Here is a 15,885-nt window from a genome sequence, read left to right on the forward strand (position 1 = left end):
AACCGCCAAAATTGAAATTTTCAGATTTGAACCATGGATAATGTACATGAATATAATATTGGACATACAAGTGGGGATTGTTTTTTTTTGTGGTAATATGTCCCTTTGTTTTGAACTACAGAACTGCCAACCGAAGCTCAGGAAAAATGGGAGACCTTCTGCACAAGTTCCTTAGGCGAAACAAACAAGAGGAACACAGTAGATCTAGTAGGTTACTGTACCGTATGTATGGTTACTCACAGTCGCCTTTAAGCCTCGGACACATCTGCACATTTTAAACAAAATTTCTTACATAATGTATGTCTCAAATGGAACTCTGCTGTTGACTTTTAAATTGTGTGCCATATCTACTCAATCTAAGTGTAGGGATTTAATTTTATTTTTCTGAAATCATCAAATCCTTCACTGTTCAGAATTTAATAAAGCATTAAACTATTAATTAAAATGGATTAAAATTGTATCGCTAATCTTGGAAACCTATTTTTTGTAGGTGTTTTTCCTCTTAATTAAAATGTTGTGCACATCCCTCCGGGACAATTGGTGCTTTTAATCTTTCAGTCTTATTGAGGCCATGTACAGTCGTTGAAACTTCACCTTCAGCTGTAGAAGGTTAGAGGACACAGTGGGTTATGTGTCATCTCTAGAAGACAGGACTTCAATGGACTCCTGTTCCTCATTTCTTTCCAATGCCCTCTGGGCACAAGCTTTTTCTCATAACTTAAATCCCTGTAAAAAAATATCGGTGTGAAGCCTCATCTGTGGTCATCTGCCTTGTTCCCGATCGGCACGCGGGTCAGCGTTTTTAAATCTAATCCCTGCCTGGTGTCCAAGAGGTGTGGTTCTTTCTGGACTTTCTTTCAAGGGAATGATTCAAGATGGAGTCTGTCAGTGACACGGGCAATTGGGGAAAGGGGGAGTTTTGGGTGTTCCTGGATATAAAGGATGCTTATGTTCATATCCACATATGAGAGGACCAGCAGAACTTTTTCAGCTTCATTTTCCTGTGCGCTCCATTTCAAGCAATCCCTTCTGGCCTTATAACTCAGTGCACCTTCACCAAGTCATGGACTTGTGGTGGCTTTCCTGCATTATCATGTTTGCTACGTATCTGAGTGATATTATAAATGTCCAATCAATAGAGCTTATCATTCATCAATTCTTACCCCTGCTATCCAGCTCCCTTAGTCATACAGCTGAATTGTAAATGGACCAAGTTGCTGCTGACTTGGTGTGCCTTGGCTCCTGCTTTTATACAGGGCTTCAGAGTGTTACTTCTCCAGAAGAAGATTCACCCCATCTAGAAGCGAATATCTCCACTTCTGACCAACACTGGCACTATGATACATAAAGATGGTTGGGCAGTGTTCTCCCTGTAAAACTTTGCCACCCTGGTGGCAATAATTAGTGGTCGGGTAGTCCCTTTATTTAAAGCAGGTACAATGTCCTTCCTGTGGTATGTCCCTACTTTCTTTTTCCCCTGTTGCAGTTCTAGCCATAGCGCTCCTGGTTCCTCCCTCTTTCCCAACTCTTCTCTCCTGTCATTTTTTACTCTTTTTTTTTTTGTTTTGTTTTTTTCTTTCCCCTATGTTAAAAATGTGGCCGCTTAAAGAAGGCTGATCAGCCTGACAATAATACTGACAATTATTCTTCTGATTTTGTAGTCACCTGAGATGTCTTCTGTGCAATGTTGTGCTGAGATTTTTTTCTTCTATATTGTCATGACTATTTATAAATAAATATTTACCCAAAAAAAGTCGAGGAGGCAATGTAATATTTTAATAAAATGAAGAAAAGCTGGAGGTTATTTCCCACACTTTTTTATTATTTATATAGACTCCAAGAGTCAGGTGGCAAGTAAAAACAGCTGGGATGGAGCACCTGCGAAATAGGTTCTGGGGCGAACAGTCAGTGATAAAATAGCGACCCTGGAACCAGTGACATTTATGCTATGCCATGTACAGGCCATTGAAAATGCTCTTCTGATTTTGTGAAACAAGTCTTTGTCTTAAGGTCCTTTTTTGTTTATTATTTTTAGTTAATTTTTTCTATCTAACAAGGTAGGTGCCTCCCTGAGATGATAGATGGGCGTCTCGCATATGGTGGCAGAAAAACCCTTTCTAATTCTAGTGTCTTGTAGTTGCTTCTCCTGGGCCCCCAGGCAATGGTATGCATCTGGATGGGGCTTTGTATACAGGCTATTTTAGCAATCTACATTCAGGGTGGTGGACAACTGACCGGTGAGCTCCTGAGCCATCAGCATCTGGACAACAAATCACTGGTCCCTCTCTCCTTATGGTAGTTTTTCAAGTCATAAATTACAAACTCCTTCTCAATGACTCTGGTACCCGCTGATGCATCATTAATGCACTTGCTGTTCTGTGACCATTCCAGTTTGTCTACCTGTTCTCCCCCTACCTGATTTACAAATTCCTTGGATCCTATAGAAAGTCGCAAGGAGGGGTAAAGCATTTTACTACTTTCTAGTTCATCTCCAGGTCATTTAACCTTGGTGTCCCCTTTTGGCCTACTTTCTGTCTCAGACCCTTTCAAAGGAAGATACTTAATGGCACGAAGCCATGATTCTTAAGCCAAAGGGTGTTGCAGAACCAGCTCTTCAGACTCTTGTTCGATAACAGGCCCTTTTCCTTCCATGTTGTCTAGCAGAAGATTTGGAAAGCCAACCTTGCTTGTCTGATGTATTTAATACCTCTCATTTTGCTGCTTTTCCTATAGGGGAAAGAATGAAAAAAATGTAATCTGCATTGTGCTACTGTTTCTTAAATGCCACATAGGGAAGTTGAGTTTTTTTTATTCCATACTTTATGTAATTGTTAAAGAAAATCCAGGGTGCAAATAAGTCAGCGAATAGATGTAATGACCAATGTCTGTTCTGTAAGCAGAATGAGTGCTAGGATAGCAAGTTGGAGTAAATATAGAATTTTTTTTTATTATATAAGGACTTTAAATGCAAAATGTGTCCATCCAATAAGTGTGCAAAAATTATAAAATGCATTTAAATACACTATTAGAAAATATATAATCAATCTATTCATGCATGTCTAGTAAAGGGCTTTGTTTCTGTCGCTTCCTCTAGATTTCTGATTTCTCTCGGGGTGCATGTTTCTGATCTCGGTGCCAGTTGGCACTGCTTCCTGGGGGGTAAATTTACTCCTTTCTAAGGGGTCTGTCTATCCAGAGATATATGGCATTTTACCTGTAATTAACTACCATGGTAATTTGGCTTATAATGATCACAACTGGAGTGGTGTGTTTGTTTATTTTAGAGCTATTTGTACCCATAGACCCTTAAAAAGAAAGGTCTTGAAAATGCGGAAGGCCTTTAAATCTTGTAGGAAGATATATCCAGAGAGGACATTGGTTATCCCAAAATAGCTTCGCTTATCCTGAGCCATCTTAACCCAATTACACCTAAGTAAAGTTTAGCAAATTGTTCCAGTGATAAATGTTAGTCTCAGTAGTCAAAAACCTATTTCAGATATGAAGATTGACCTATTACAAAGAAACCATTTTTATTTTAGTTTGAACCATTTACTAAAGGATTTATAGGTACCGAGATGGTTGGGGATTACTTTGGGGGGAAACATTATTTAAATTGTCTGTGTTAAAGTCCATGTACCCCTATCATTATTTACAAATGAGAGGTATGCTAATATCCCATACCACTTACAGGGGGCGCACACTATCTTTGCTCTCTGTACCCAGAAGCCCCTGTTACTAGTTACATCCTGGTTGAAATGACTGGAGTGTAAGCAGTGGAACATGTTTTTGTCACTATTCCTATTCTGACCTTTCTCCTGTCACAACTGGATGACCCTACCACCTGGCGCAAACATCTCGCACACAGTACTTTCCTCTAGGCATGAATGAAAACTGTTCTCAGTGTAATCCATGTTCAGAAACATTCATATTGTTATGGGAGCCCTGTGTGTGTTTTGATCTTCTCTCTGTACACTTGTTTTAGGCATTTACCAAGGCATGGTAATGGGAGCTCCTTCATATTCCGTGGTCCTCGGCAGTTAACTATCAATAATGTCACATGAAGTATAACTGTTAGCAATGCTCTGTTTCCCCCTGGTTTTAGTTATCCTCCAGCAAATCAGTCTTGCGTTAACACAAGAGTAATCTGAATTGTCAGGATGTGCAAAGCATCATGGACGCCTCTGTGTATAACGTTATCTCTGAGTAGGAAGGTCCTCCAGGCAGCTCTTTGTTCTTGGAGTTTGCTTTGGAATATCCTGCTGTCTGTATCCCACCTATTACAGAATTGGATTTTTATACTTTCCGCTAAATTCCCGTCTCTTGGGCTGTAGCATGACGCAGGTAATGTGTGCCTGCTTTACAGTCTCCTTGGTGTCTGAATTGTAAACACAGGAGGAACAGTAATAGAGAGGAGAATGAGTCCCCACACCTAGTGTATATTTCCGATGGATGCAATGTAAACTTAGTGTTTCTATAGACACTTCATAATGTTGGCTATTCTGAGTAGATTAATGGATGATTCATATTCACATTTTGTACAGGTATTTCTAGTTTGCCAATCCCAAACAATTTGTAGAGCTTAGTGTCAGATGCATCCTATTGATTTACTGATGCTTACTATCTACTGTATGGATGGTAGAATGTGTTAGAAAAGGTCTGCAGAACACAATGTTAATATGGGCACCAGCGCGGTGGCTTGGTGATTACCACTTCTGCCTTGGCACTGGGTTCATGAGTTCAATTCCCGATCATGGCCTTATCTGTGCAGAGTTTGTATGTTCTCCCTGTGTTTGTGTGGGGTTTCCTCCGGGTGCTTCGTTTTCCTCCCACACTCCAAAAACATACTAGTAAGTTAATTGGCTGCTATCAAATTGACCCTAGCTTGTCTGTATGTATGTTGGGGAATTTAGAATGTAAGCCCAAGTGGGGAGGGGCTGATGTGAGCGAGTACTCTGTACAGCGCTGCGGAATTGGTGGTGCTATATAAATAGATGATGATGATATGGGAGATTTGTTATGGTTTTTACCCCAACTTTACAAAGAAAAACGTTTTATACCAGGACCATTAATCTTTATTAATGTGTATTGTAATATTGTTGGGATCCTAGTAAAACAGAATATATTTGCTACAAAATTGTGATCATATGGGAGACTTTTCTGCAGTCTTCTATCCATAATCCACTGATGGACACTAGACCACCATGTTTAGCCTTCCATTTTCTTGCAGTAAATAACTGATAAGGGTGCACTAGTTTGCATAGCTCAATATCTGTCTGGTATTGATAGTTATGCATGTCTATATTCATGGTGCTCCTAATATAAGAGAACTTTTTTAGGCTTTACCTTTTTAGGTTTGGTCCTTGAAATAACGAACTCATTTGCTACAGTAGTCATTTCAAACATGATGTAACCAAAAAATACCGTACTTGCCCAGTTAAAACATCCATATTTTCTTGTATACGTGTGGATTTGTGTAACTTTGGCTGGTTTTCATTCTTTGACTTGCTTTGTGTGGCAGGACCAAACTAACCTGTAACCAATCATTTGTGTGATTTATTGAGTTCAGGGCTTACTGTGGCAGTAGCTACAAGTTATGGCAAATTAACAAAAGCATGAAGCCATTGACAGGAAGCTAGAGGAAGGAGCAGAGTTAAACAGCAATGGTTAATGATGTGGTGATAAACTGTTGCTGGAAGATATTGGGTGTCAAATGTGCCTTTTATGAGGTTGTTAAAATAGTGTTAAAATATTCCTCTCGTGCCTGCTGTCTGTTTCTTCTCCCTTTTATTATGTAAGCTCTTATGAGCAGGGACCTCTTCCCTTCTGTCCCACTTTCATTTCTTCTATTCCTACACCGCTATACTTGCTATGCTATACTCGTTTTAATCTCTACTGTTGTACCCTGGTATACTGTCTATATTGTATTTTTATGTTTTGTACGGCTCTGCGGATACTTGTGGCGCTATTTAAATAATATAGTGATCTTATAGTGCTGGCTACAACATAGAACATGGATGGATTAGGTACGGATGATGCAGATATTTTGCATGGGGCTTTGCTCTTTTTAATAGATTTTGTCCGGATTTGCAGGGGGTAGTTCCACCCCCTGCCCTTTTTCAGTCAGTTCACTTTTTTTTCCCACTTTATGTGCCTGGCCGTGGGTTCACACTTAACGTTACGTTTGCCTCTGTTCCCCACCCCTCCAAGCACTGCCAGAATGAGGGAGCTCAGCATCTGGGAGATCTTGTCCCAGCCACAGTTACATGTGTACAGTTATAAAACACTAAGGTTTTATTTTTATGCAGTTTTTTGCTGTTATCCATTCTATACTACTATTTGAGAACTCCATAGTCTTTTTCATAATTGCCTTTCTCATTTGTTTACATATGGAAGACATAGATAATGTGTAAGCCTGGCATCTAAAGGGTTAGAAGCTATGCAAATGAAAAACTGGCTGCTTTGTAGTCTATACCCCTAAGGTGGTGGTTGGCAACCTTCTATCAGTGCCGGCTAAAATCTAGTCAAGCCAAGGTGTGCCAGTTGGGTGTATGTTCACATTTATAGTAATGGGACCAGCAAATAAACGTTCATGTTATGTCACACAGTAGTGTCCCTCAGTTTTTATAGTGCTACTCTTACCTTTGGAGACATGTCTTCCATTCCAGAAACCTGGGAGCTGCCTTAGTAAAGTAGCAGATGATGGCCGAATGGATGCGCAGAAGCTCTGTTTCAGCCGCCATCGGCTGCTTTACTGAAGCGGCTGCAGCGCCAGTGTGCCAGACAGAAGTGGTCCACTTGCCTTGTCTGACATGTGTTGGAAGTTGCCAATCCCTGCCCTACAGTATGACAGTGATCCATCTTATCAGTTTATGGTTGAATATCCCAAATATAGCCTTGTCTACAAAGCTTATTTACCTGAGCACCTGCTGCTCTCTAGCTTTACCCTGCACTCTCCCAGTGCATTGTTTGATAACAATCTGCCTCTCTGGGGTAGGAAGGAAGATAGGCCTAGGAATGAAGAATGGCAGACAATCAGCATATTGCTCATCAACAGGCTGCCAGCAGAGGCAAGCTGAGCACTGGCAGACAAACGTCAAATGTTAGGGCGTGCCAGAATGGTGTCCTTTTTGGACTGTTTTACTTGGCATATTACACCCTAAATTCTTAAGATGACTGTGTGCCATGTGATGCAACGGATCAATAACTGTGTGGAGGGAGAAGCTGTATACAAAGGCAGCTGCTTTCCAGATCCGATCTATTGCTAGGAAAATAGCACTTGTCCTTTTGAACCAGTCACATGTCCAGTACTGAGAACTCCTCCTTTTCTTATCAACATTAACACCCATGTTTCATGGCAATCGTTGATCTTGCATATGTTCGTGATATTATACAGTATGTATGTGTGTGTGTATAATATATATATATATATATATATATATATATATATATATATATATATATTATACACACACACACACACACACACACACACACACACACACACACACGACTAAAAATACTGTTAGTGACTAAATAAAAACTATTTAAAAGAACCTTTACCATAAATAGTGTTCTCACCTGTTTGTATATGTGCAGCGCTTCTGTTTCGTGTGATATAATAGTGCAGTGTATGGAACATGCTTTTGTAATATGTTAAGGTAATATTAACAAAGTGACCATTATCCTGTTCAGGTAAGAGGGAATTTCACCTTGTTTTTTATTTGTTGGAGGTGGGGTTATTTTGCATTCTGGCTTCCGTTGTGAATACTTAATTCTTCTCAGCACTTGGTGCATTCCAAATGCAATGGAGTGGACACCTGTGAGGAGGGGGGTGTAAAAATATAAACACAATTGCTTTTATCTGTGAACAACATTTGGTAGGCATCCAATTGTCTGAGATCATAAGTTTAGAACATGATCAGATATGCAAACAGTTTAACAGTAACAACCAGTTTTTGAAGTAGTTTTTGACAAATGACATTTGATTGGAAGCTGGAATATAGCTAGGATCACATGCCTCTGTAGCGCCCATTCTCAAGTCATGTTGAAAATGCAGTGGCAGCAATGTCCTTATTCAGCTGCCCTGAATCATCAAATTGTAGCATATATTGTAAGTGCAGATTCTTGCTGGTGGCTTCTACACATTTCGAGTCTCGTGGAATCCAGTATAGAAGCATATGTATGAGCAAGGCCCCTAAAATAGATCTATACACCCCAGTCTCGCCAAAAACAGGAATTCTTTGTTTTTTTGAAGTTGTTTAAAAATCAAATTCCATATTTATCTGGTGCAGGACATAATTTTCATGTGCAGTTTGAAATCCTCAGACATTGTTGTATTGTAGAAACATTTGTATAGCAGCACATCCCACTACTCTCTTTCTGACCAAGTAGGTTAGAACATTGTTTGGATTGCAAGCTGTGTATAACAATTCCCCCACTAGCCCCCCCCCCCCCCCCCTTTTGAGTACTTTGGTCTATTTCCCTCCTGTCTGGGAAACCCATTGTTTGTTTGCTCTACACAGCAGAGCCCGAGACTTGTGCTCATGTCCCATCTTCTAATCAGGATTTAGCTGGAATTTCAAGGTGCTACATGGGATGGGAAATGCTTCAAATGTCTCCAAAACATTGGTGATCTTAACACCTAGACAAGTGTCCATATATATTATATAGACATTCAGTCTGCTTATGCAGAAATAAAGCAGGGTGTTTGGTTTCACTAGGACTTATTTTGGTGTAAGTGTATTCTCCACAAGCACTAAAGCTAAGTGTTCATACGTGTACAAAACTTCCCTGTTAAAATGTTTTACTTCAATACATTTCTAATAAATCGCCCTCACTAATTTTAATAGGGTCCAGGCACTTGCATGCATCCTGGACCTCTGACCATTAGTAGCTCTAACACAGTGGCTGTAAATAAAAGCATATTGAAGGAGTGCTTATTTGCCCATGCAACCCATTGATTTTATGCAACATGCAGAAAAGTGTTTAACAGCTTCCAGGAGCTAAGTATGCACCTAACAAAATTAAAAAAGTAAAAATAAGTAAATCACCTACTGTATTTTGGAGGTCAGTCCACTTCCCATGTTACGTTTGGGAGCTCATTTCTCTGTCCTAGCTGCTTTCTTGAAATGAGGTGATAAGTGTTATTTGACCTGGCCTTTGCTTCTGACTTTTCCCATGCAAGCCTATTGGTTTATATTTGCATGTGTTTTTAGCTGTCTGCAGTTAATTTGATTAGTGATACTACAGCTCTAAGGACATTTGCTGTGTGATTACAACCCCCCTCCAGCTGTTTGCATGTCCCTCTTGGGCTTGGAATGTTTACACTTGTGGATTTTTTTCTTTTCTTTCTTTTTTGCTCAGAGGATGAGTCATAGAATGTTTATCACTGTTTATAGAAGGTGAATCTATTTACAGTTCTCTACATGTGATTTCATCCACAGCAGCAAAATACTCTAAAGATGGGTATACACATGGGTGACTTTGAAAAACGTATCTGCCTCATTTACTTGAGGCTGTTTCTTTATCCCTAATTTTATTGTCTGTGGACATTGTGCTCAACATGAATTAGGTCTCAATCACTTGCAGAAAATATTTACCCCAATGTATACTCTCTGCTTTCCAATTAACCAGGATGAATGTATTCTTGTGTGCACTAGCCCTGAAATACCTTTCTTCATCATTTATTTATATAGCGCCACTAATTCCGCAGTGTGATTTGGTGTGATTATCTTGTGTGTTTTGTGGATGAGCACGTGTAACCTTCCCCCTAGAGTTGTGATTTTGCCATCGAGTCATATGACCCATTGAACACTTACAAATGTTCATTCTATAGTTCTCTAAAATAGGCATTATATTGACACTATATGCAGTGCAACCGGTCTAATTGACATACTACTAATTATTGTACTACATGATGGCTTTCAGCATTCATAAGCCCTACGCTCTCCCTGACATGCACACAAAACATCATGAAATTAATCCTTAATTAGAACCTTCTCAAATATCTTTAGTTTAGTTTTCTGAAACGTTTATAACTTTTTTGGTGCCTTTTTTTATTTGCATTTAAAACATGTCCTAAACTTAAAGTACATCTAAATACCTTTTCTTTGGTTGTTTTTGTAAATGTATCCCTCAAATACTAACGCACCTCTCCTCCCGCCCCCCCCTTACTGGTTTGCTTGTAATTAGAATGCTTATTGTAGTATTAGTACTACATTGTTTAATCCAGAGGGATCCGTATGTATTTAGAATTACTTTGTTTTAATGAATGTTCAGGAGTTTTCTTTGCACTTTAAGCAGAAAATGTCTTTGGACTATATAATTGTTTCAATACTTGTCCATGTAGTAAACGAATGAACAAACTGACTGTCGAGTATCGGTGTCATCGTGATTTATTTTCTCCACAGCTAACAACGCGACATATCCACTCCTCCAGCGATGATGAGATAGAGTTCAAAGAGCCAGGCTTCTCACAAGATTCTTCCATACAGCAGGTTAGGCATAAATATTCTACGTAAATGCTATTATAGTTTACATATACATGTATAAGGCGGTGCACAAAGAGGTGGGTTTCTTGGCATTGTTGTACAAATGCCCTACTAATTTGCGCATCTATATTTTCTTCACAACTTTAACAAGTGTGATTGAGTGTACATTATACTATTCAAACTCAATGTGTACACTTTAAAATTGTTACAAATTAACATTCATGCTTTTGCATAAAAAGCTTGGCTTATGGACAACCTTATATAATCACATTTTGGTGCATTCCCAAATTAGTATATATGAACCTGTAGCAAATGCATTTTAAGGAAAACTTTGCTAAAATATCTAACTCAACGTCTACAGCACAATTCTATCGGTGCAGTTATCTGCTTTTATTATTTAAATCCTCTACCAGACTAAAACTATTAAGCTACTACACACCTAAGTAATTATCGTGCAGATCACACAATTCACAACCGTTTGTTCAGATATTGCAAGATTGTGCACACTTTCACCATAATGTTTAATGGTAACAAAACGCAGCATCTATAGACTTTGCTTTCTAAAATTCCTAAAAATCACAATCGGTGATGGAGCGATGTTTGTTTGGCAAATGTGGAAGTGTGTCCGCATTCATGACCAGCACCAAATATCTGAGTGTACAGTCACAATCTTTTCAGCAGGTGGTTTAGAGGACCATCTCAGATATGAAGGTATACAGTGTTTGTGTGTACGCGTGAATCGACATGCTCACTGACACTTTCAATCGTGGGTGAAATTTAGACACTCTGCATACGAAGTATGATTGCATAGGTGTGTACCCAGCTTTATAGACTCCTAAACGAACTGTATGACACTGCACTTGTGCTTTGCAAGGATGTTTCCTTAAAATGCATCAAATATTAATCGCACGCCAGAGAAATTATTTTCATATGACATGTAATTCAGAAGTTGTCGCTTTCAATTGCACTTTGCCGTGAAACACCTCTAATTGTACTTGTTTTTTTTATTTTTTATTTTTTTTAAAATATTTTACTTCAAGTGTTTGTTCTTTTTTTAGAGCTTCCAAATTACGATAGAATGTTTTTTTATATGCACAAACATGATAAATAGCTTATTCCAGGAGCAGTTTAGAATATATGTTATACCACTTTCGTTGGTCCTGGGGTTGCCAGGCCTTTTCTGATTATCAGATGCAACAAATGACGTCCAATTTTATTGACCAGTTTGGCTTCAACGATGAGAAGTTTGCTGACCAGGATGACATTGGGAAGTGAGTATGAATTTTTATTGTGGTTTTAAACTTTGGTTTTGGTGTCTGCTGCTAATTATTCTAAACCTAACAAGCTCATTTGCTTCTGTATGGATTTCCACCTGTGATTAAAAGAGCACATCTACTAATAAGCTTGTGGTTATAGTCTGTTTAAGGCTTCAACACATGGCTTAATTGTAACACAATACATGTGTCTCTTCTGATGGGCTAAAAAGTGCACAGCTCTTAACTGTCACCTACACTAATGGGTGTGTTAGCTATGAAACTTGCTGCATTTCTTTTCTGTGTAATCCAATCCATTAATTTCTGGATGTAAATGATGGTGGTTGGTCAGAGTTAAGTGAGCCAGTCTTATGTGCTAACATGGGCTTTTGAATAACTGGGTATTAAACAATCCACCTTGGTGAACTTGCATGCTTTTCTATCTTCACTACTGTCGTATAACATGTCTACAAAAGAAGCAGCCTTTAGTGGTACTCTTTGCAGGATTTGACACTACATATGTATCAATCTCCTAAAGAGTTAAGCAACTAGTTAATCACATCCAATGGGATAATTCCGAACACACGGTTTGATATGGTTGTCATCCCCCCCTCCCCAATAGAGACAAATTGTTAACGTTTTTAAGTGTTGTGAGGCACTTTATCAGTTATTAAACAATGGTAAATGGATTTACATTCCAAAGTAAACATAAAAGCATTGTAAAAACAAATGTTTTGTGTGTAAAATAAAAGGTTACTTTCCGTTGCAGAAGGGTGCACAAGTTTCATGCGTCCCCCCACACTGGGCAGCTTATGGGAAGATGAAGCAAATAAAACCGGGTCTTCTATACTGTGGCCTGCTGTAGAGGAAAGATTGACAGAAGACCCGCTTGTGTAAAGTGGGCACATCACTCCTTTTAATGGGCATATCTGTCACCAACTACCTTGGCCTCGTAGTACTTTTTGCCTCTTGACGCATATGTGCTGCAGAATTGTTTGGGTATTTTTTGTTGGGGAGTACCTTGGGTCTTACAAGGTGTTGGCGATACCTGTATGTGTGTTAACTTGTACTCTGTGATAGACTGTATACTAATTTAAGTATTAAAGGCTGCTCCATTTGTAGATTATTTTTAAATGAAACTACAGAACTAGCATTTCTGCCAATCTTATACACTTGTATATTTAACATGTGCTTGTTCAGTCTTTACTGCATACAACTCTTCTATCATTTTACAGCGTCTCATTTGACCGTGTTTCAGACATTAACTTCTCTCTCAATGCAAATGAGAGCGTGAGTATAGTTTTGTCTCCTTATTACCAGAGCTACACAATCTGCTGTAAATATAGTTCATTTGCCTATATGTAGTACATTTTTATATGGTCCAAGTAACTCCTACTTTGAGACTGTCTAAAGTGTAGTCAGATTCTAGGGAATGTAGCACTCTGTTCACAATAAAGTCTTTGACAATAACTAGCCGATGCTACAAGTTTGTCAGAATAGAAAGTGGCACAAGGTTCAACTCTGAAATGATTACCACCAGGTGCTTAGTGATCATCACAGGCACTAGTGACAGACCCATAAAGCCATATTTTTCTTTTTGGCCTTTAATATTCCTGCAGATGTGTTAATATCAGCAGTTGCCACTGGAGGGCACAATTCAAACTAAAATTCAACTCCCTCAAGTTACTTGACAAACTACTCACTACCTTTTAGGGTTTTTTTTGTTTTGTTTTTTTATTTAAAGTTCTGCGTAGGTGGACAGAGACCCTTTCAGTGCTGGAGACTTTGATAAAAAAAAAAAGCACTCTAGCCAGGCCAATTGTAAAGACTCTGATATACATTGGTTTAAGCCCCATTTCTGTGATAACACAAATGCTAGCTAATTGAGACTGCATTCATGTGAATGTTAGTTCAGCCAACAAACAAATGCCTGCAGCATTTGTGGGCTACAAGTGTTTTTGTGATTTCTAATTCCTACCTATATTCATTTAAATCCCTGAATTGGAAAATAAAAATTATTAGTAGACTGTTGTACTAGGTAAGATCAGTAGGATTTAAGATCTGTGTACACTTCCCATGGACAAGTGGCATTACCACTATGTCATTCTTTGTTGGAAAGCTATTTGTTGCTCATTTAGAAGTGCCCTGTGTCAAGGTAACTTGTTCATTTTGGGCAATATTTCAATTAAGCATAAGCAAGATATTTATCCCCAAAATTTAGCTAAAGGAACGCTTGTTGCAAGATGTAAAGTGTCCTCTCAATTATATACATATTGACTTGTGTATTTAAAGGACTCTGAATTTTTTTTGACTGTGCTGATATTTACTCTGTGGTTAAAAGGAGTAACTGCTTTCCTTTGTTAATATAGGAGTCTTCATATTTTCTTTCTAGGCTAACATAGCTTTGTTTGAAGCATGCTGTAAGGAAAGAATACAGCAGTTTGATGATGGTGGGTCAGATGAGGAAGATATCTGGGAGGAGAAAAATCTCGCCTTCACACAGGATACGCAAAGAAGATCCAGGTATATATATAGTTTTTCTGTCATGACGCATCTGGCTGATCATTCTAGTGTATTGCAAAGCTGCATTCATAATTGAGTACTCCTCTTATGGATGTCTATTAGACAAGTGGCTGTAAATTACACATTTGGAATTTACTTAAGAGAACACCCCTGTCCATAACTAACAGAACTTTCAGCGCAGGAGAATTTGCTTTAGTCAGTGATTCGGCAACTTCGCTTCACTGCAGAAAGTTGTTGCCACACGGACTCATTCCCCATAAATAGGGTTTAATGAGCTGGCACCAGCTAATTTAATGTGCCCCACCCCATATGTTTACATGGCAACCCCACTGTGGCTAAAAAAAAGTTATAGCGCTGTCTGAAGTGAGTTTGCCTTAAAGCAGAAACACAGGCGGCCATACTTGGTGGTAGCCCCTGATAGAAAACCTTGTATCCAATTTGACCATACATGTGGTTTGCAGCTTTGGGCTATATTTGAGGCATGACGCAGGTCAATATGAGTAGCTTTCAGACTGCATTTTCAGTCATGCTCAATAATGATCCTATAGATTGTTGGCAACTACTAGTTTTTTGGTTTTTTTGTGGTGGTTCTCTTTTCTGCGCGCCTTTGTTTCCATTCTCATTATAACCGCTGTTCCTATAGCTCAGGAAGCACAGACAGTGAAGAGAGCACAGATTCTGAGGAGGAGGACTCTGTCAAACAGGGTTTATTTGAATCGAGCACAGTCAACCAAGAAGACAAAATGGAGGTGGATGCCAATGAAGGCAAGTCTATAAATATTGACATTGGCACCCAATACAAAGTTATATTTCATTTGCTCAATGTTTTAAAACAGAGGTAGATAACCTGTAGCTCTCTGGCTGTAGTGGATAATGCTAGGGCATGCAGTTCATCTACCGCTGGGGAATCGCTGGTTTTCATAACCCGCTGTATTGGGTTACTTGTGCAGAAGGTAAAATAAAAATGTTCAATGTTGCTTTTAAGCCTTTACTTTGGACTTGGCTGTACTGTTACATGTGAGAACAATCAGGCAAATTAAGCCAACAATCTGCTACAGCTATTATTTGATCAGGTTCCTTTTCCTTTTCAGCAAGTAATTGGCCAGCAAGCTTTGAAATCCCAATGGAAACTGCACATGTAGCCAACATGGATTCTGTGGGATCTGATGTGTGGAGCACAGAAGAGCCACTGTTGGCAAAAGAAACTGGCTGGGCTTCGTTTACAGAAATCACATCCTCTATCAGGTGGAGGCATTTGATGGCTCTCATTTCATTTTACCTCTTGCAATACACCTTAAAATACATCTGCATAATGGCAATGTTTTTTCCACAGTGCAAAGGAAACTGCAAGGAGTAACTCTCCTGTTGAAATGGAAACCAGCACAGAGCCGATGGACCCCCTGAGTGTTAATGCATCTGCACAAACTGAAAGTAAATACACAGCATTTTAGTTTCAACCCTTTGCATGCATTAATTGTCTGTTTTTTTGTATTTTACAGAATTGCACATGTAGAAACTCCAAAGACTAAGTGTTTCCACTTATGTTAACTAGATTATGGTGTATGTGAATCGGAGCTATATTTAGCAATTTTGTTAAGAGTAAGGTTATCCAAAACATG

At 38.9% G+C, this 15,885-nt stretch overlaps 1 protein-coding gene across 6 annotated transcripts in view; it reads left to right on the forward strand.

The window, feature by feature from the left end:
* Nucleotides 1-15,885, forward strand: part of PPP6R3 (protein phosphatase 6 regulatory subunit 3) — a 55,574-nt gene that overhangs the window by 24,870 nt on the left and 14,819 nt on the right. For 3 of the 6 annotated variants that reach the window (XM_075187984.1, XM_075187985.1, XM_075187987.1), the window contains 8 exons: nt 122-207; nt 10,410-10,496; nt 11,664-11,761; nt 12,979-13,033; nt 14,136-14,266; nt 14,910-15,035; nt 15,362-15,511; nt 15,600-15,697. In XM_075187984.1, coding sequence (XP_075044085.1) covers nt 122-207; nt 10,410-10,496; nt 11,664-11,761; nt 12,979-13,033; nt 14,136-14,266; nt 14,910-15,035; nt 15,362-15,511; nt 15,600-15,697 — 831 coding nt within the window. The remainder of the gene's footprint in view (nt 1-121; nt 208-10,409; nt 10,497-11,663; nt 11,762-12,978; nt 13,034-14,135; nt 14,267-14,909; nt 15,036-15,361; nt 15,512-15,599; nt 15,698-15,885) is intronic. The other 3 variants (XM_075187988.1, XM_075187989.1, XM_075187986.1) reach the window with 2 other exon arrangements.

Source organism: Mixophyes fleayi, chromosome 10 (assembly GCF_038048845.1).
Source record: "Mixophyes fleayi isolate aMixFle1 chromosome 10, aMixFle1.hap1, whole genome shotgun sequence".
NCBI classification, from domain to species: domain Eukaryota; kingdom Metazoa; phylum Chordata; class Amphibia; order Anura; family Limnodynastidae; genus Mixophyes; species Mixophyes fleayi.